General features: G+C 29.3%; 3 protein-coding genes across 7 annotated transcripts in view; 1 reads left to right on the forward strand and 2 right to left on the reverse strand.

Moving 5' to 3' along the window:
- LOC114131900 (branched-chain-amino-acid aminotransferase, cytosolic) overlaps window positions 1-22312 on the reverse strand; it is a 484947-nt gene that overhangs the window by 356186 nt on the left and 106449 nt on the right. The window lies entirely within an intron of this gene.
- LOC114131669 (soluble guanylate cyclase 88E-like) lies at window positions 956-14525 on the forward strand. Of its 2 annotated transcripts, none has more exons than XM_050201297.1 (14): window positions 956-1327; window positions 4568-4742; window positions 4840-4966; window positions 7433-7611; window positions 7675-7856; window positions 8050-8173; window positions 8247-8382; window positions 8513-8639; window positions 8799-9003; window positions 9056-9202; window positions 9281-9413; window positions 9561-9764; window positions 9855-10109; window positions 12661-14525. In XM_050201297.1, the coding sequence occupies exons 2-14, from the start codon at window positions 4575-4577 to the stop codon at window positions 13524-13526; spliced, it is 2853 nt and encodes a 950-aa protein (XP_050057254.1). In that variant the 5' UTR covers window positions 956-1327; window positions 4568-4574; the 3' UTR covers window positions 13527-14525. The 2 variants fall into 2 exon arrangements, with proteins under 2 accessions (XP_050057254.1, XP_027852764.2); XM_027996963.2 differs by having other exon boundaries at window positions 959-1327; window positions 9561-9788.
- Window positions 17438-22312, reverse strand: part of LOC114131785 (teneurin-m) — a 199025-nt gene continuing 194150 nt past the window's right edge. For all 4 annotated transcript variants that reach the window (XM_050201294.1, XM_050201293.1, XM_050201295.1 and 1 more), the window contains 9 exons: window positions 21989-22271; window positions 21754-21925; window positions 21410-21667; window positions 21110-21338; window positions 20670-20989; window positions 20263-20606; window positions 20036-20196; window positions 19684-19959; window positions 17438-19582 (listed from right to left, as the gene is read on the reverse strand). In XM_050201294.1, coding sequence (XP_050057251.1) covers window positions 19127-19582; window positions 19684-19959; window positions 20036-20196; window positions 20263-20606; window positions 20670-20989; window positions 21110-21338; window positions 21410-21667; window positions 21754-21925; window positions 21989-22271 — 2499 coding nt within the window. In that variant the 3' untranslated portion in view covers window positions 17438-19126. The remainder of the gene's footprint in view (window positions 19583-19683; window positions 19960-20035; window positions 20197-20262; window positions 20607-20669; window positions 20990-21109; window positions 21339-21409; window positions 21668-21753; window positions 21926-21988; window positions 22272-22312) is intronic.

Below are 22312 nucleotides of genomic sequence, written 5' to 3' on the forward strand. Positions count from 1 at the left end.
ATCAACAGTACCTATATACTCGATGTTACTATATTATAATAATATTATTTATTAATATGTATATTAGGTATTATAGTATAGTATTTTTATATCAATACGGTGCAAAACGATCACAAATATCAAATTCGACACATTACGTAGTTATACATATAAAATAAATTTGGCTGTAAACAAATAAACGTAAACACGTTCTATTATCCAAAGAATAATAGGATGGCGATCGGAAATAAATGCACTGTTCGTCCTTGTTTTAGATAATATTGTAGTCACGCGTTCAACAATAATAATAACAATAATTGAACGTCTCAAAATTTGATTTGCAATTTTGTTAAAGTAACAAAAAAAAAAAAAACACACACACACACACACGCACACTAGAAAAACATTCTACGGTGGCTTTTAAAACGTTCGAATCTCAACTGTGGTGACACGTTTTGACATGGTTCGCCGAATGGGTTGTTTTTCGCACACGCCTTGACAGGCCCACAGTACAATTCCGAAGAACCGTCCGCCAAAACCACCGCGACCGAGCGCCCCATCGAACTGGTCTTGTCACGAAACGTTTCGCGAAACGATTTTCCAGTACGCCATGCGATATTAATTCAACCGCCACAGTCGTTACATTATCCATTATTATTTTATTAATGCGCCCATATTATTATTATTATTATTATTATTTCGTCAATACGTATTAATAATATTATAATTTTTCATCATGTACGCCCGCCGTGACGTTTCGTGCAGGGACAATCGAAAACTCGGAACGCGTAACGCACGTAAATTTGTGTATAGTGTTTCACGTCCCGCGTGCAAGTACCGCCGAGTATAGGTGGTGTGGCGTGGCAGGGCCATCGAGACGAGAGCTGAGAATAATAATAATAATAACGATAGAAATAATAATGGAAAAAAAAAAATGGCATCGGAGAGGGCGAGGGCCGAGGACATGTCGTTTGGGGCCTATCTTGCCGCCGCCGCCGTCGCCGACGCTGCCGACTTCCCATAGTGCCAGCCGTCGTCGACTATAGCTATCGCTGCACGCACTGGTTGATTCACACATTTCAACGACGGTCTGCCCGTGCCGCACTATGATTCTGGCGGAGATTCCACGTGCCGTCCGCTGAGCTGCGACATTATTCGTTATTTTATTTTTTTTTTTAAAAAACACCACAATAAATAATATTCTAGAGTCGTATAATTATTATTGAGTATAATAACGATAATTCCGTCGCCGAACACACGATACTACTATACATATGTATACGTATTAAGTGCCTACACTATAATTATTATTATCATAATATATTATAATTGCGGTGCAACAAAACACGTGAGTACCTATAATATATAGCATTCGATATTAATATAATTCTCGTACTATTGTTGTTGTTTTTGTTGTTGTTATTGTTGTTGTTATTATTATTAATATTATTTGTGTATATACGGTTTACACGTGGGACATTATTATCGTTTCGAGTTTCGACGTTGCGGTATTTATTTATTTTTACTGCGCCCACGCATACCTTGGTGCCATCAATTTTCCCAAAAATAAACTATTGTTTTTACGAGGTTTTTCATTTTTTACGGCTTTCTGTTTTTATTTTTTTTTAAGCTCAAAACTTTTTTTTACGACCGCGCAAAAGACAATAATTTTGAAACCGTATGCAGGTCGACCGTCGGCCAACAACACTCCCGCGCAAACGGTTGCACATCAAAATCATTCTTTTCGAGATCCATTAGTGCACAAATCCACTGGGTGTGCTTAATTACAGTCTTGTTCGTAACTTAAATAATTTAATATTTTATTTACGATTTTATAGCTTAAATGCTGTTTAAACAATTTAAGATATCATTATAATGTCACCGTTCGTTTTTTAAAATTACTTTTTGTAAACTAGTTATATTCTTACAAGTAATGAATCGTATAAAATATTACCACTCCGAAGCTTAAAAATTGTTTTCTTATTTTTATTTAGCGCGTAACGCTTTTACACCGAATATGATATTTGTCAGATAATTTTTTTTTTTTTATTTATTTATAATTAACGCGTACTTATATGAAAAAGGTGTAATAGGTTCCTATAAATTCATCGCCAAACGTCATTGAGTCAACTAGTAAACCGTCGCGTCGGTTCTGTGGACCTACAGAAGGTCACACAGAGACGAATTGTGAACAGCAAACATGACGTGATCGGAATAGATCACGGAATATTCGAATACCTACCTGCTGTTGTGATTGTATGCTTATCCACACACGATTTCATCTTACAATTATATATACAACTCATATTTTCATGGTACAATGTGGCATGGTAGATTATTATTACTGTATAGGTAAATTAAAGTGTGATTCAAATTGACAAAATGCGAACCAATCAACATTTATTGAGCTTACGTTTTAATTTTTTAAATTTAGTGATTTTTAAAATATCATAATAATATTGAAATAAACCTGTTGATTGAAATTACATTATTTTATTTTATTGTTGGATAATAATTTGATTATAAGATAATTAAAATTTTAACAAAGAAATTAAATGAAAACTTGATTCAATATTTATTTTTTAAGAATATAATGAAAAAAAAAAATATTGATAAATTATTAAATAAAAAATAAACTAACAACACCTACTTATTAATTATTATATTTATATATTTAAATACAATTATTATTCATATACAATTGTAAACTTGACGATTTACTATGTGTATACCTAAAATTGAAACAAGTTTAATATGGTTATGAAAAAAAAATAATAATAATAATTCATCGCATTAAAAATAAAATACACACATAAAATAAAATAAATTTATTCTATCATTTGAAAATTTACAGTTGTAAAGTACGAACAATATTTCTAAGCTTTGGAATTAAAGTTGGGGCTATAGAAATCATTTTTTCATGCTAATAACTTTTTTTATTGTCTGAGTATAATGTTTTATTCAGAATGTAGCATAGAATGAATTTTTTATAACGAAATAAAAATCTATACATTTTTTATTTTTGTTTGCTATTTTATATTTCTAAAAGTGCACTCACAATTATGTGTCTACATAGAGAGTAGTCAAAGATCAAAACGTTTATAAGATTAATATTATAATTGGCTAAGTTTTATTTGTAAACCTAGATTCTATACATATTCAAATTTAAATAAGGATTAATATTAGTTGTAAGCAAACAATCCAATTTTTTTTTTTTAGAGTATTTTTTTTATCTAATTTGACAAAATAATATATTATCTCGTTAGAATTAATAGTTAGATTAAATTACTTAATTTTAATTAATTATTTTCTTAAATCAATTTTAAGATTTGATTTCATCAGATGTTTATAGATTTGTATATTATTTTATAATGTGACATAAAAAAATAAATGATGTCTGAAAACGACATCTTGTAACCGTACTCTTATAGTTGAAAGGAAATTTACGACATCTTGGATATTGGACTAGTGAGCTTATGCAATGACCAGATGTTTCTATGGCGACGACATTTAGAGTAATTTATAGCTCCAAATCATTGCACCTGTGTGAAAAGTACGTTAAAAAGAAACACCCTATCCCACCGCGTAATTGGCACACCAATAGTGTCCCGTTTACATCGAGCCAAACGTTTCAAATTAATAAATACTTGTCACTAACAAAACACAGGTATAAAATTAAACGTCTAATGAGATGTTAGTAATTTCAGAACTCACTCGCAATGATACCTCTAAATAAGTGTTAGTATTAAACACGGCCACACGGCATAGAATTAAATGGCAAACTGTTAAAATTTTGATTTCAGAACATGCGATTGTGTAGTAGAATATATTGGAATTGAATTAAGCACAAGTATTTTTCAAGGAATAAAAACGCAGTGGCTGTGTCACGTATTTTTTTTACTCAATAATTTAAAATGGGATAATAAAGAATGCTAAACAGATCTATATTATAATATATAAAAGAAATATAATAAAACCCATATTATAATCATACTATATAACAAAATAAAGGACAAAAGGAAAATCGTGATTGAAATATGATCGAATCAGTTGATTTTTTTTTACTTAGCTTTAAAAAATTGTCGTGCATGGATTAATAATTAACACAAAAGACTTTTATGTTTAAAGTTATTGATACACTGGTAAGTTTTTGTATATAAATCGTATCAAAAAAGATTTTAAAATTGATGGTAATGTGTGATTTGTGATTCGTAACTCATTGGAAAAACTAAAAAGAGAAAAATAAAAGCGGCAAGCTGTGTGTCACTGATAAACAAGAATTGAGTTCAGTAAATAATATATTATTAAACGAGGGAGACCTTTTTCATACAATTTACGTTTGATATCATAGTGCTACTTGTGTTTGGTAAATTAATTGATATATATATAACATTATTATTTATTAAGTCCTTTTTAGATTATTTATTATCTAAGAACACATTTTACGAAAGGAACCATTGATTTGAAACGTTTCATAATCTAGTTTTTTTTAAACCAATTTCACAGATAGTTTGGTCCAGTATTTTCAACGCGAGTCTTCGGTCAAACACGTCGATATCAATTCATAAAGCGACTTTTTTTATTTCAGATTAAAAATGTACGGGCTTTTATTGGAAAACCTCTCAGAATATATTAAAAAAATGTACGGCGAAGACAGATGGGAGGAGATTCGGCGAATGGCCAATGTGGATCAACCTAGTTTTAGTGTACACCAAGTTTATTGTGAAACCCTTATTCCACGACTAGCAAAAAAATCTCAAGAAGTATTATTCACATTTAACTACATTCATAAAAATATTCATCTAAATGTATTTATAATATTATCTATTTGTTTAAACTCGTATTTTATTTGTGTTTAAGGTGCTTGGAATTACGGAGAAAGAATTTTTTGAACAAATGGGAGTTCATTTTGTCAGTTTTGTCGGCCAATATGGCTATGATCGAGTACTATCGGTATTGGGGCGACATATGAGAGACTTTCTAAATGGTATGAGATCAATTAAAACAACAAATTAATTATTATTGTTTAATCTATATTAAAATTATACTATTATACATAGAAGTTTGGTATTTTAATCTAACATTGAAATCAATACCTTTCTGTAATTATTTTATAGCATGAATGTATAATCTAAATTTCACGATAACGGTTATTTATAGAACTAATAGTACCGATTTACAAGTTTCATTCATACGCTTATTCGTGCCTTGAATCAATAATGCACGTTTGACCTTAAAATATATGCGTTCATAATATGTGTACACAATACACATGTATGAAACCCTACCTTCTCCATTATAATAATAATATGCACTTCAAATTAAACTATCATTGTGCATGGAATAATATTGATTATTAATGAAAAGAAATAAGGTTTCGTATCATTTCATAATCTGGGCACAACGATATTGTTATACCAATGGTATTATATTATTATTTTGTGTAATCAAAATAGTTCATAAACTCATTATAGCAGCATTTGGTAAAATAAATGTTTTAAAATATTAATTATAATTGTATACCTGCTCCTGTTTTTTTTTTTTTTTTAACAATGCAATAAACATAAGTTCTGAAATTTTTTACATTTTTTTATAAATTTATATTTTTAATATAATACACAATATATATATTACGCTAATCGTTGTTCACTATCACTATCGTTCCAGTTACATGTTATGAATAAATATTAGTACATACATGGTCAGGTTATTTTTTTTTAATATTTTAGATAAAAAATAAGATGGTTCGACTAATATTTTTATATTTGCATTTTAAAAAATTTAACTGTGTTATTTTTCTTTTTTTCTAAGCTTTTTATTTATTACGCGTACGAATATTTTTTTCATTCTCTTTCTCTCATAGTCTCAACTTATTTATTTTTCATATCTTTATCTTGTTCCATTTCTCTAACTAACTTAATTCTATAAGCTAGGTGCATTTATATACTTATATATGAAAACAAAGCGTGCTTCTCTTCTGGTAAGGCTTACATAATAGAACCAATAGTATATTACCATTAATGTTCGTTATTGTTACACAGTTATGAAACAACAAAATAAACAAATACAAATAAAAACATGAGATGATAATATTATGAACACACACTAAAATTATTTCTTATAGTTTTAACCTATAAAATATTATAATTCTTGTGAACGTATTTAATTCAATTTGTTTAATTAATATTATTATAATTTCCTGTTATAACCTGAAGGGTATGTATTTTATAATTATATAAACAATGTATTTTGTTAAACCGTATAATCAACCTATATTATTTTTAATATAATATAAGTAAATTAATTAAATTAAATTATTTTTTTTATTTAAAAGAATATTTATTTTAAATTTAATTTAAAAAAGTTTTAATGTTTATTTTTAGTACATTTTAAATAAGAAACTTTTATTCAAAGCGATATTTGTTATGTTTCATATAATTAAGAACATGAATTGTTACACGATTTTATTCCTCCGTTATTTATTAATAGTTTTTAATCAATAAAAATGAAAATGGCAGGGACACTAGATTAATTTTTTTTATTATTATTATTGTTATATATTTGTAGTAAATTGATTGGATTGGATATAACAACTAATAAAAAATGTTGTGAAAAAAAGATCCATTGGTATATAACGCAGTGTTCCACGCCGTTTATAATATACTAGCTATCCCCATACACTTCGTTATCCGTACAAAATTCATCTGTGTTAAATTTGGTTGCCATGCTAACATTCAACTTAACGCGTGTGGATAAATAATCATTTTGGTTTTCTAATTTGGTGTAAGATGATATTTCTGATACATCAACTTTACATAGTTATACCATCTGCCGTTGTTTTTTTTACCATTTAATAGCAGCAAATTTTTTTAATTATTTATTTATTTATTTTTTTTTTTTTTTTTTGAATGACCCAAGTTTAATTTTGTTTTCATTCTGGACCAAAAACCAACAACAGCTCATAAAGTGTGAATCAAAAACAAATCAACATTCTTGTACTGTTATACTGCAATACTGCATACACTATTCATTAAAATATTAATTTTTAATAATAACAAATAATTGGTAACACGGATAAAAAAATATATCTTTATGTTATTTTCCAATTATTTAAAAAAATAATAACACTATTTTTCATCAACTTATGAAATCAGACAGAAATAGTCTTAAAACTAGCTTCATGATTTACTCTTTAATTAAAAAAAAAAAAATCAAGATAATTGATAGACAGTTTCAGAGAACGTGCGTGACAAAGATTTTCATTTTTCCATTTATATTAAATTATATTATGTTTATTAAACAATTAAAAAAATAGTGGCTTACTTATTTATGGGTTCTTAAAATATTTATTTTAAATGAAATATTTTAAAATGTATTTAGATTTGGTTTTATTAATATCCATAATATTTATATTGGCACAAATATTTTAAAGATTATATAAATCGGATTATAGGTTTGGACAATTTACATGAATATCTAAAGTTTTCATACCCAAGAATGCAGGCGCCTTCATTTATTTGTGAAAACGAATCTAGACAAGGATTGACATTGCATTACCGTAGTAAACGCCGTGGCTTCGTGTACTATACTATGGGCCAAATAAAAGAAGTGGCTAGGCATTTTTATCACAAGGTCAATACCATATAGTTATAAGTTCCAAGTTAACATTTTACAACGAGTGTATAATAATTTTAGGAAATGCGCATTGAACTTGTTCGTGAAGAGATTTTAATGGATACAGTGCACGTGACGTTTCAATTGAAATTTGATAATAGAGCGTTCACATTAGCATCGATGACAATGACAAGGGAGGAAAAACATCTTCCAATAAGTGCATCAGTGCTGTTCGAAATATTTCCGTTTTGCATTGTGTTCAGGTCGATGACAAAAAACAGACGTAAAATTAATATTATTTCGCTTCGTTCATTATTTTTTTTTAGCTATTTTTTTTTTTTTTAATTTTTTTTTTTCATAAAGATTTTATATACACATAATTAATTTTAAATCTGCAGAGGAAATAATAGCTGTACACAAAATACATGTATTGAACTGATATTATTTCTCATACAGCTCCAATATGATTGTTCAAAGCATTGGTAATTCATTGATGGTCATTTTACCAGATTTAGTTGGAAAACGGATTACTAATTGGTTTGACCTTGTTAGACCTTTAATAGCTTTTAAATTTCAAACGGTAAATATATTTATAGGAGTCTCAAATAAACAATTTAAACGTTTAAAAAAAATAATCAACGTTTGTGAAATAGATTTTGAATCGAACGAACAATATTTTTGAACTAGTTACTGTTCAACCAGTGCTTTCTAATCGACCAACAGACAGACACGTCATTTTAAGCGATGAATCTTATTTTTCCCCAGAAGAAAACAAACTTCGATTAAAAGGTATAAAAAATATACTATAAAGGCATGAATTCTATATTAAAAAAATAGATTCTTAATTATTATGTCATACATTTATATTATTTGAATGATAAAAACATTATTAAATAAAAACAATCATTGATTAATTTAGGACAAATGATTTATATGGACAATTGGCAAATGATGATGTACTTGGGTACGCCCGTAATGCCTGATCTCAATGCATTAGTTACTACTGGCCTTTATATAAATGATCTCTCCATGCACGATTTCAGCAGGTTGGTTGTCAATAAAATAATTCATTGGAAAAGAATTATACTTTGTTTACCTATATAATTGTTGTCAATAAAACTGTATACGATGGCTGATTACTGAGATACACGTGTATAACTATACAAATTGATGGGTGCCCGTTTTGTTTCTGTTATACCCTATAGGGACCTAATGTTGGCAGGGACACAACAGTCGGTTGAATTAAAGCTGGCACTAGACCAAGAGCAGTTAAAGTCAAAAAAACTGGAAGAGTCGATGCGGAAACTAGATGAAGAAATGAAGCGTACCGATGAGCTGCTATATCAGATGATACCCAAACAAGTGGCCGATCGACTGAGGTCGGGTGAAAACCCTATAGACACATGCCAAGTAAGTATTAAAATATGAATTGATTATTAATAGTACATAAATCATTTTTCAGATGTTTGACAGCGTATCGATATTATTTTCGGACATTGTCACGTTTACCGAAATATGTAGCAGAATCACCCCGATGGAAGTGGTTTCAATGCTTAATGCCATGTATTCTATATTCGATACACTGACAGAACGGAACAAAGTTTACAAGGTTACACATAACCAGATACATTATAATATATTATTATTGTTAATATTACAATTACATGAATTAAAAATACAATTCTAGGTGGAAACTATTGGTGATGCATATATGGTTGTTTCGGGCGCACCGATGACTGAAGATAATCACGCAGAAAAAGTGTGCGATATGGCATTGGACATGGTTGATGCTATTACAGATCTAAAAGATCCATCGACGGGTATTTTTTTTTTTTAATTTATAATTTTTCATGTAAAGTTTCGATTGATATCTAAGCGATATCTTTTGAGAACACATTTAATTAGGTATCAAATTTTACACACATAATAATTTGTTTACATACGTACTCATTTTATTTTAATCATAGGGTCTCACTTGCAAATCCGCGTCGGCGTACATTCCGGAGCAGTGGTAGCTGGCATTGTCGGTCTGAAGATGCCGAGATACTGTTTATTCGGTGACTCGGTTAATACTGCATCTCGAATGGAATCCACGAGTGAAGCCATGAAAATTCATATATCACAAACCACTAGAGATCTGATTTCAGCATCGTACATGGTTAAAGAGCGTGGTGAGATTTATGTGAAAGGAAAAGGTAAGGGCCGCCGCCATTGCTGTGGTCCTGGTTTGGTCTGTTTTAATTCTAAAATTTGTTTTCCAGGCGCCATGAAAACGTATTGGTTGGAACACCGGGAAAGCCGACCACCATTGAGTCGAGTGCTACCACTGGCCAATTCTGATTTACCAGAATTGGAATGGGAACGTAGTGCCGATACGGTATTTGACATTGTGGAACGCAACGCGGACATTAGCATGCAGTTGGCCGAAGACAGGATCAGGACATACTCGCCGGTAACTTTTCAAGAAGTGGCTAGACACTCGATATCGCGTTCTCCAGTCAGAGAATATTATCGAGGTTTGTACATAGCACTGCAACATAAACTATTATTCATATTAATGTTTTAAGAATATTATTGTGTGGTATATGATAAAATATTGTATGTTTAGTACTAAAATCGTCCATTATACAGATCGACAAGCCCACAAAATCTTTAACAGTTAACAGTGATTAATTAATCTATTATATTGTAAATAGCTTCAAAATCTATCTTATTTGTGTGTAATCTGAAATACATAAATATAATACATTATATTGTGTATACAAATAATATCAGAATATTTTAAATATAAAGCTCAACATTGTGTGGTCATTGGTAAATATTATAATATATTTTTAAGAACCTATCAAAATATAAATGCATTTCAAAATGATCAATATTATATTATTTTCTTAATGAAATGTCATTATTTTTCTCGTTTCATCAAATTTACTTATTGTATTATTTAATATAGATTGTTAAAAAAAAAAATTGAAATTTCTAACGTTAAATCTGATGGATTTTACCATAGTATATTAGGTATACAAAATATTTATTTTTATTATTTCTTTGCCATTAATCTACTAATTAACGTTACAATTTCAAAAAAAAAAAAAAAAAAATACGATAATCTATATATAAAAAAAAATACAAGTAGTTTAAAATAAAATAATTTCTTAATCAAAAGATAGAAATAAATTAACTGATTCTAATTAGATAAGAATAAATTAAAATCATAAAAAGAAAACTTAATCAGATAATAAAAATATTTCGAATAAAACAATGGTAGATGAAAAACTCTTTAATGCGCATTATTTAATGCAATATATTTAAAAAAATAATAATCTAATAATCTTAAAACCTGAGAAAAAAATTGTCTAATTTTTACCATTTCCAAAAAAACACTGTAATTTCTGTAATTAAAATAACCAAATTGAATATTTTTTATGACAGCAATGAAGATTGAAAAATAAAATATAAAAGATAATATTATAATCCTTTTTTTCTTTACGCTCGTAAAGGTTTAACAGTTAAGGTCACCAGCATTTGAATGTCATAGTTTACGATAATATAATTTTTACTGTTCTTTGATCACTCGTAAATCATATAGAATGTTTTGAAGTTTTTTGTGTCTTATTTATATGGATTGAATTACTTTTATTATTGCAATAAAAATATTTTGAAAATAAAAGGAGAATTCATTGACAACAATTTGGGTCTATTTTTATTATTTTTATTATTTATAGGTTACATTATAATTTCAAGGTACTTATTATTTCATACATAGTATTATCAATAATTTACTTTTTGATTTTAATCGAATATTATTAATACCTACTATAGTATGAATGTATTATCTATTAGTATTAAGAGGTTAAATCACAAATTTAACAGTTATTAAATTTAATTAATTTAAAAATATTATATGCTCCTTTTTTAGTAATAGGTACCAAATCATAGTTTAACATCAATAATAATGTACGACTTGAATCACGTGCTAAAATATAAAATTCATTGCAAAAACTGAAAAACATAATACTAGTACTTTATATGTATTGTTTTACATATTATTGATATTATTTTAAGCACCTACTTTATTTTATTTAATGCACCTATGCTGTACTTAAGTATAAGAATAATAAAAATAAAACATGATTTAAAGTTCGTGTTTTATATTATCATAAAAATAACATAAAATATGTTTGCACACGACTTGAAAAATGAAAATGTACCATAAGCTTTTTAAACGAACTCTTAAATAGTTAAAATTATTACGATAGTGCTTATATTAAGTAATTTATTTTTAAAAAACACAACGTTGAAAATATTACTTGTTTCTAATTATCAAAATAAATCTATTATAGCACTTATTACGAGTACCTAAGTTATATATTACCAATCATTTTAATAATTCTAAATATCAATATAATTACTATGAGTAACTATATTATATATATTGTATTAGATATAATATTTTTATACAAAATTTGTTGGTCTTTTGAATAATACACTGAAATATTAACTTGGTAGGTTTATTATGAACAATAAATAAATTATTAAAAAAAAAATAATTAATAATTATTAGTGCACTTATTTTAATAAAAGAATTTAAAGTATACCTATATAAAATAATAAATTGTTCTTGCTAATTATTTTAATAATTTAAGATTTTACTTAGTCCTCATTTAATTTAAACCATTATAAATTAGGTATACTATGTAGGTATATTTTATATACATTTAAATATCTTTTAAAAAAAACCATAAAATTATACAAATTAATCATATAATTATTATGATAAGATAATCGTTTTGTGAGTAAACAAATATTAATTATTCAAGTAGCATTCATAGTTTTATCTGTATGCGTTTAAAGTTTCTACTAAAACTAAAAACGTAACTTTTGCTATATTCTTCCTTTTCAGATCTGTTCGATTAAATAAATTGTTAAACTCTAAAACAAAAACGATAATAATAACAGTTAATATTTAACTTATTCTCTACTCGAATTAGATAATACGATAATTAAACGTATCTAACTGTCTGACGTTTTCGTAGAGAAAATAATGAACCATCGTGAATGTTACAGAGTCCAGATCGAATTCAATAAGTTGCACGCCAATCATATCGCAGAAAGAGCTGCAACGGTTGACGTGCTTGAACAGGAGTTCGTCGCCACTATCGCGGTTTGCGAGGAAAATCGAACAGTTACCAAAGCCGGATTCCGCTTCTACCGCAACCGCCGTGGTTGCCGTCCAGAGACACAGATTTGTGAGAAACGCGACCGGCGGTCGTGGCGGCACGCAGACGGCTCCGTCGTCGCCAGAGACGCACAAGGAAGAGGACGTCTCGGCCGATTCGTCTCCACTACTTCCGGTAGCACTTCCTGAGCCACCCTCGGAGTCGGCGGCTCTCTCGCCACCACCGCCGACACCTCCGCCCCCGCCACCACCGCCACCACCACCGCCTCCACCGCCGTCTATAAAATCAAATCCCGTGCTGGTGCACGTGGCCGACTACGTTTCGTCCGATTGTGTGGACAGCGTCGATTCGGACGATCAGCGGTCGCTGCGAACCCGCGACATGGACATTGGCGGATCGGACGGCGAAGGGTCTGCAGTCGACCATCCGCATCCTTTTCCGGAGTCCTCCGACGACGATTTGCCACCGGACGACGACGACGACGACGACGACTTAGACCTGTCTTCGGCGGAACCGACCACACTGCCGCCCCGATCGTCACCGTCGTCGGCCTCCCCGACCGACGCCCGAGCTGAAGTGACCACGTCTAAGTCAGACGGACAGATATACGGCCGACGACGGCGTTGTGACGAGCTCGACGACGACGCGAGCACGTCCAGTCTGAACCGGCAGACCCAGTGCTGCATGAGATTCAAAACGCACCCGAAGTCGTCCAGAAAACGATCGCAGTCCCATTCTTGCAAGTTGATCTAATCGTGCGTCGCACGCCCTACCTAACTCGTGTGTGTATATACGTCATTATATATACGTAATATTTTATTCATGTTCGCCGCTTTTATACGTTACCACGCGCCGTTGTCCGAGAGTCGTACAATTATTATTATATTATACAGGACGCATTCTGTATTACGCATACATTTTTTTTTTTTTATTCAAAATGTAAACTTGATATTAATTATCGCGGTAACCACCGACAGACCGGTCAGTTGAAATCAAATCATCATACAGTACGTACTAGATTCGTCTCCAATGAACACGGCCCAATGTAGCCGAAATCACGTTGCATTCAATTCATAAAAGCGTTTAAAATGATATACATAACTGAATTGATGGTGACGATGTTTTGGGTCGTTTATAAATACCCGTTAATCATTACCACCAGTAATCCAAACTATCTAGCCGACGGAAAAGAAAAAATCGACAAAGTTTAATATACTATATCGTACAAATGTTATACCACGGATCAGCCCACCTGATTTTACTGTTCATAACTAAAATTAAATTACGTAGGTAGTATACATTTTGAAAAAAGTATGTAACAACTATGTATGTGTTTAAATTTCCCCTCCCCCAAAATTATCTATAAATTCTTCCTCTTTTTAAGTTATTAAAATAAACAGACGAGTATGGGGAATGAGTGTTTGAGAGTTTTTGCATATTTTAGTGCTTCCGATTTATTTTTGTGAAGTCTTATGCTAAACTGTTGTCGTTTTAGATGACATGTCATAATCCCATGTATAGATAATTAAGCGATGGAATTTGTGTGTGTGCGTGATACGAGTTAAATGTTTTTTTATATAATAGGTACATTATTACATGTTTATAATTAGATTAAAGTTCTTACCTAGTAAAATTTTTTTTACACGTGAATACTGAATAGTATAATATTAAATATTTCAATAACTTATTATATTTATTTAATATTATTGAAAAGACGAGTATGAATGAATAAAAACAAAACATAATATGTAACCATGTATTGAATTGTAATTTTTTTTTTAATTATAATCGCTCTTGGCCGGTCATGTTTTGCACATTATCTTTTTGGGTATATAATAAAACAATAGGTTTAGTTCCTAATTACTATTTTAATTTATTTTTTTATCATGTTTAATATTTCTTTCAATATTAAGTTCGTCTTTACTTTATTAAGATTTACGTGTTTCCGTAAAAAATTGGCATGCCTCTAACATTTTTAACGACCCCACATGGGAATAATATATAGATAAAATGAGATGCATTGCAGAAATAATATAATCAGAACTGAATTTACTTTCAATCTCTCCCAATAGACCATCTTCACATTTTTAAATTCATGTTATCATACGCGGTGGTTTAGGCATCATATAAAATATGTAGTCATATGTGTTTTTTAAAGCCTTGTAAAGGATTCAATAAAATATAATATATTATTCTGATACCTTTTATTAAATTAAATAGAGTTTTGCAACAAATTATTTAGATAAATATTAACTTATTAATTAATTTAATTAATTTAATAATTTAATTAATTAATTAAAGTTTCCCATTTCTAAAATAAAATTCCCCGTTTAAGCATTTTGTGAAATACTGTAAAAAACTTCAAATTTTATTTGAATTATTTAAAATAATTATATTTTTGTTTATTTTAATTGGGTTCCGATAATTATTAATCCAAAATAAATAGTTTAATATTTAATAGGTACTTTAAAATCACAAATATGGCATGTTCGATTAAATCAATCGAAACAATTTAGCTAGTAATACCAATTTGAACTTTTAAAATATGTACATTAATTTACTTATCTTTGATACTTTATACTATTGGTAGGTAGTTTGAATTTGTTTTAAAATTATAGTCATTGTTTAAGTTACCTATCTTACACTTATATAATTTAAACTTTGTATACATTATGAGTCAAATAAATATTGTACTTACTTTGTTTTATATTACAATACATCCCCATTTATATTATCCACATATTGCTTTGATTTAAATTTGTATTTATTTAAATAATTCATTTTTACTTCAACGTAAAGAAATAATACATAGGTATAACATGTACCCACTTAAAACGTTTTAATGCAGGTACATTGTACAATAATTGTACATACGTCTATAATAGGTACGTACTTAATATGCACCTACCAATCTATTTTAATTAATCTATGATGAGAACCTTTGACTGTATACACAAATTGAGAATCTTCAAATTGCATGCTTATACTAAGACGTACCTATATCTACTTAGCTGTATTATGTATAATTATATTTGCCATACATAGTGTATAAACGTGTATTGCCGTAATACTATCATAGGGGCCGTTAAAATGAAAAATTGTTCGTTGTTTATTTTTCTGCCCATGTGGAAATTGTAAACCGTCCAACATCACTTGTCACAGTTATTATGTATTTTGAATGAATTATGATCATGCGTGGGAACCATTAATGTTATTATGATTTCAAACAACACGTGCTAACAGCAGCGTGCTAATTGATTTTTAATAAACATTTTGTGAATGCTATTAAACAAACAAAATGTATACCAACAAAAGAATTACAAAGGCGGGTAATTGTGTTTTACCAAAACTATCAACAACTTAAATTAGGTAGGTACCTATAATGTTTTTCTATATTTTATAAAAATATTTCATAAACTGCAACGAGTAGGAACACGGATACGTCATATTATAACTTATAAGACGGAACAAAGATAAATGCACCTAGTTATTATTATTATTATTATCTAATTATCATAAATATTATCTAAAGTTTCAATTAACTCTTTTGATAAATCATAAAAATCTAGTCTAACCTAAAAGTCAGCAATCTAAGTCTGGAAACTTTATAATTGAATAATTACAAACTTCATAAACTTTATATTTAATAACCACGTAGGTAACTTTAAATTTTAATATAAAATAGGTATGTACCTAAGTATCCTATTAGTGTTCTTAAATGATCGTATGGGTATAGAAAATAATTATTCTATTTTATACCTAGATATTCAATTTAATATGTATAACATGTTAGTATGTAAACAATTAACTAATCGTTTTCAAAAACCATACATTATGTATAGGTAATATTTAACCATTTAAGTCTCATGGTGAAATTAATCAATGGTGAATTAATTAAAATACTTTTAAAAGATTCTTAACTTCTTAACTTATCTACTTTAATATTCATATTATTTATATTGCATTATTATTAGACTAATATCACATTTAGATATAGGTAATAAATAATGTACTTATTCAATACTTCAAAATTAGGACTAGTCAAATATCCTAAAAGTTAAAATATAACTTACACAGAAACTATTAACTATGATCTGAATTTGACCTTAAATAAAACATTTGTAGTCACATTCTTTTGTAATATTTTAATATGGTAGACCACAATGTATAGTGTATAGGTACGCATTACTACATGAGTACAAAATATGTACAATGTTAATTTTTAATAAAGATATAAAATGTAAGTTTATAGTAAGTATATAAATACTTAGGTAGGTACTGTTATTTGTATATGAAATTCAATTAAATATAATTTATAACATAAGTACCATCAATTAATTTCCTAAAGACTGCAGTGTATGGATAATTTATCAATTATCTACTATGTTTATATATATAAACTTACTTAGTAATTATATATTTTTTTTACCATCATAGTACAAATCTTATAGATTATGAATACTTCCAACTTAACTTATTCAATAAATGTATACTCGATTATGTCACTTAAAAATATTCAATACAATATATTCATTAATAAATTCTTGATTATTATTATTATTGTTTTTTTTTTTTTTTTGTAATAGTAATTGCGTTGGTAATTTAATAATATGTTTCACTATTTAGTTTAAATTTCAATTTATATGTAAATAAAAAATCCATAATATAACTAATTCAATTTTTATTTCAATAATAAATATCATGTATTACTCCAAACTAATTCATGTATCGTCTTAAAGTATACATATTTATAAATATATATATATATAATTTATGTACATAATAAGTCTGCATGAAAAAAAAAAGTATATTTACAAGTCATCTATAGGCTAAGGCTAAGAAAGAACATGAAATACTTTCATGTTTAATCAATGTCAGTTCTGTATAAAACACATAACTATTTCTACATGTATTTTGTATATATTACATGTTTCTCAGTTAATTAATATAAGGCCCTATAATACTGTATAATTATTAGTGTGATCATATTTTTTTCTTTAATTGTAAAGCAAATTACATAAATTAAAAAAAAAAAATATATTTATATAAATATAATATACCTATCTTAATAGTACTTTTTTCAGTTACTAAATGTAATTGTTTGTTATATTATGCTGTTATTATAGAGTTAACCGCGTAGGTTGCTATATATTATTATAATAAAGCCTAACGCACCATATACGAATAACTGTATAAACTACTTCTTTTTTTTTTTTTAATTGTCATGCAAGCAATTAATTAACATAGTCTAATAATCATAATAGACATATGTTATTGATTATGGTAACATTACATTATCATTAAGGTATATAAATATCGTTTAATTGTAATGTATTACGTAAAAATAATAAGAAAAACAAAAATAATAAACAATTGCACAAAAAAAAAAAAAAAAAAATTAACAATCTATATTTACAATTCAGTTGATTTTTATTTACAAAAATGTTTCCGTTAGAATGGATTTACAAATCATCTGTTTCAATGACGTGTGTAAATATAATTACATACACTTGTGTAATTTCTTATTGAAAAAGAAAAGTTTTAACAAGATCACAATAGAACAAACTATTCCTGAATAACACAAATTATATATTGTATTACATAATAATATTATGAAGGATAAAAAAAAAAAAAAAAAAAATGATTAATATGGATATTTATTCTCAGATGAAATATGGTACCAATTTATGGTTCCCTGAGTGTACCAATACAAAAATATATGTATTTTTCGTTATATATATATTTTATAATATATAAATCAAGACGTAAGAAGAACTATGAGTATTTAAAATTAAATTCTTGTGTTATTTTACTCGCTCAGATGACTAGATACTATTGGTTATTATTTTTTTGTCAATAAAAATAAATCACGGCCTGGAAGATGTATATGATCAGACGTGTATCGAGTGGACGGAAATTGAGCATTTGATAAATAATAAAATACGTGGTAATAGATTAAAATCTTGATTTTTTTTTTGCACAGACAATGAATGGAATAAGGATTTAAAAATAATATGCAAAATGTTTAAGATCGAAAAGTCGTTGTCCTGGTGGGTAATTTATGAAATAGAGTGGTTATGGTCACGGGGTAAGGCGGATCGGATATTGAAAAAATTACTGACAGTAGACCGGTGAATAAGTTAAGCGAGTAATAAATAAATAAATTAATAATAATAATAATAGTAGATAATAATAGTAGTAATAATAATAATAATATAATAATAATAATAATAATAATAACATGTTGAAGTATATATTATAAATATAATAATAATAATAATAATGATAATCGTAAATAAATAATAAGTAAACGTTGGCACTATACATCCGATTGGGACCTAGTTAAGTACCGTTCATTCGTCCTTGGTGGTCTTTTTATAATGCGTCCGTCTGTTTCTCTTCTTCCGGTTTGGCGTTTTCTGGAACCTTATGTTTCCGGGATCATCGGCTAACTGTGGTCTGTGGCTACTGACATCATGTATGACTTGTCCCTCATAACCGTCCACCCGACCGCGATTCACCAGTTCCTCTCGTTCCTCGGTATTCCATTCTGCCCTGGCACCTTTCGACCCGGCTGCCACCAGCGAACGCTCAGACTCCCAAGCGCGCTCCACCGCTCGCTTGTGCGCATGCTTAAGCAACCGGTGACGTTCCTGTTGCGGGTCCGTACCGTACCGAATCGAAATCAGCGCCTCGGCGCTCAGAAGCCTCAGTTCCTTACCGTCTGCTGTCTCGTGGGTGGTCACATTGAACATGCCGCCCAGTCGTTTCAACTCTTCCATGTCATCGTTCTGCTTCAACGCGTTGTCCTGTAAAAATACACATGTTCCGTTATTGTCTCGGGTCTAGCTGTTTTCGTTGGTTTTATATCTTATGCAACTACTTATTTTTTCGATCAAAAAAAATGTACCTTAACAAAATAAAAGAGATCTTTGTCGTGTTGTTCGAAATGCAAGTCCAAGAAATACGAGCCATTGAACACGGACATGACGACGTCTTGTACCACGCTGTTGTCACCGTCCACAACGGAGATCAACGCTAGACCTTCGTTGCTACGCGATACCAACACGCCTTCGCCAAATATGGATCTCTGGAATGCCACTCTCGGCAACAGGTTTCTCGTCTGTGTTTCCATCTTCAACAGTGGCTCAGGAATGAATCCAAATTCACCAAACAATGACATTTCCTTCAGGAGAAAAAATTAACAAAAACGTTTTTAGTTACCAGCGTGTTCGTAACATTCATTGATATTTGTTAAATACCTTTTCTACAATACACTGAAGTCCAGACACGACATTAAATTGAGGCGTAAGTTGTGGAGAAGACACCTTTGCACTTGGTTGATGTAGTTGAGTCCTGGTGTAGGATGATCCGATCATGTTTCCAATATCGTAACCGTAAAGTTTCAACCAACTATTCAAGTCTATAAAACACAGTAAATGAACAATATAATACAGCACATATTTTTATAAATATTTTGATTTCGTACCTGTCATGTAATTAATATTTTGTGCGCTACTCGAACTAATTGGGTCATTATTTTGGAATCTATAGATAAATATGTCCGTGGGATAACTAAGTCTTGACGATAATCGTTCCCAGTCAGGAGTGATCCATTGGCCAACTGAAGGGTCATACCACTTTTTATCAAGATAGATAAGTCTAGTATGCGGATCTAAAATTCCGCCGTGGAAGTCGATTGGAATGTATAAGTCCGGATGGCTATCTTTTCTGAGCCCACCAAATGGCGTTCTTGTGATCTCTTTAATTATATTTCCAGAAACATCGAAGACAGCCAACGGTGATCCGTTTTGATCAGTAGCAACAAAGTACCTAGCATAAACACAAGTTAATTAATTACCTGGACGCAATATTATTTTATTTTATGTAATTTACCTTTGTTCAGGTGAATCAATTGCAATCAGAGTGTTACGATCATCATACAAATAATGGAAAGTTCTTCCTGTACTTGGGTAGTGTATAGCCATTACTAAATTAGGCCGTTGAGGATCAGTGTAAAGGAATTGAGTTACGTTTTCGCCTGCATTTCTGATACCTAATAACCGATTTTTGTGATCATAGTAATAAGAAACACTAAAACGGTCACTTTCAGTAGCATCGCTGAGTAATCCCATGTCGTTATAGTTTAAGTGAGTTTCTCCTCGTTTGGATACAAAACCACGAGTATCATAACTATAAAGTTGAACGTCAGCTACCTACAAATTACATTTTTATTTTAGTTAAAAAGTATAATATTATATATTTTTATTATTCTAATACATATATAATGCATTTTAAATAATTGTAATAAATTAGAAATCTAAAACCTTTCTCACCTGAACCACTCTATCACCGACATCATAACCCAATGTCAATTTTTGACCGTAGTCCATAATACCAATAACGTTGCCATTTTCATCATATATATACTTCCAGTCACTACTACCAGCCACTTCAAACAAATGACCATCAGCACTATAAGTCATTGTGTTTTGGATTTTTGTTCTGCCCACAGTAATCTTTTGAGAAGAAATTCTATTTCTGACGTCATATTCCAATTCCATTCTATACAAAAAAAAATTGTCAATTAATTTTTGACATTAAATACTCTACTAAACATTTACGCAAAAACGTACCTATACACATCCATAGACTTGATGTTAGTCATTATCGATTTCAACCGACCGTGATTATCATATTCAGATATAGAGAAAAATTGTTTAGCAGTATCATGTATGACAGTTTTATTAAAAGTATTTTTGTAAATTCTTAAGTCACTAATGCTTTCTAGTGTACCAATATTTTGATTGTATTTCAGTTTTAGTTGTGAAAGTTCCTTGTTGCCAATAGTGACGTCGATGGAAGTTACACGTGCATTACCATCTACTTGGTATCTAAAAAATAATAATTGTAAAATAAAATAATGAGGAAAATAGTAATCATATTATAGTTTCAAATAATATACATGAAAATAACTTACTTCAAGTGCGTATTATGTAATCCACATTTTGCACTAAACAAATAACGTTCGTCTTTAATCATACCCAGATGATAACGAATTTCGTGTTTTAATTCAAACCCAGGTTCAACAACATTTATATTTTTTACCAAATTTGTATTGGCTTGATAAGTATAGTGTATAGATAACAGACCTTTAAAAAAAGTATAATTATTAAAATGTGTTCTTAACTCAAAAAAATAGTAGTTTTACGTACCAGCTAATATTATTTCAATGTTTCCATGTTGGTCGTATAAATACGATACACGGCCAGATTGATGTGGATAAATTTTCGCCAAAATATTTGTGTTGTCATCATACCTTAATTCATATGGGTGTGGACTTACTGGTGAATGATATTGATACTTATAGAAGCCTAATGAAGTTTGTATCGAAAATGCATGTATATGTCCTCTAGGAGTTGTTAGTGATTGAAGAGCACCAGATTCGTCATATTGTAATAGATAATCACTACCTCTTGGAGTAGTAACTTTCAATGGCTATACAATAAATATTTATTAAATATTTCAAACATAATAAG

Source organism: Aphis gossypii, chromosome 2 (assembly GCF_020184175.1).
Source record: "Aphis gossypii isolate Hap1 chromosome 2, ASM2018417v2, whole genome shotgun sequence".
Lineage (NCBI taxonomy): Eukaryota > Metazoa > Arthropoda > Insecta > Hemiptera > Aphididae > Aphis > Aphis gossypii.

What these genes read in the sequence shown, in the direction of transcription:
- LOC114131669 (XM_027996963.2), top strand. Translation starts at nt 4,575, where the DNA reads ATGTACGGGCTTTTATTGGAAAACCTCTCAGAATATATTAAAAAAATG. An exon ending in TAGCAAAAAAATCTCAAGAA is followed by an intron (nt 4,743 to 4,839) that starts GTATTATTCACA and finishes TTTGTGTTTAAG; the next exon opens with GTGCTTGGAATTACGGAGAA. An exon ending in ACCCTATAGACACATGCCAA is followed by an intron (nt 9,004 to 9,055) that starts GTAAGTATTAAA and finishes ATCATTTTTCAG; the next exon opens with ATGTTTGACAGCGTATCGAT.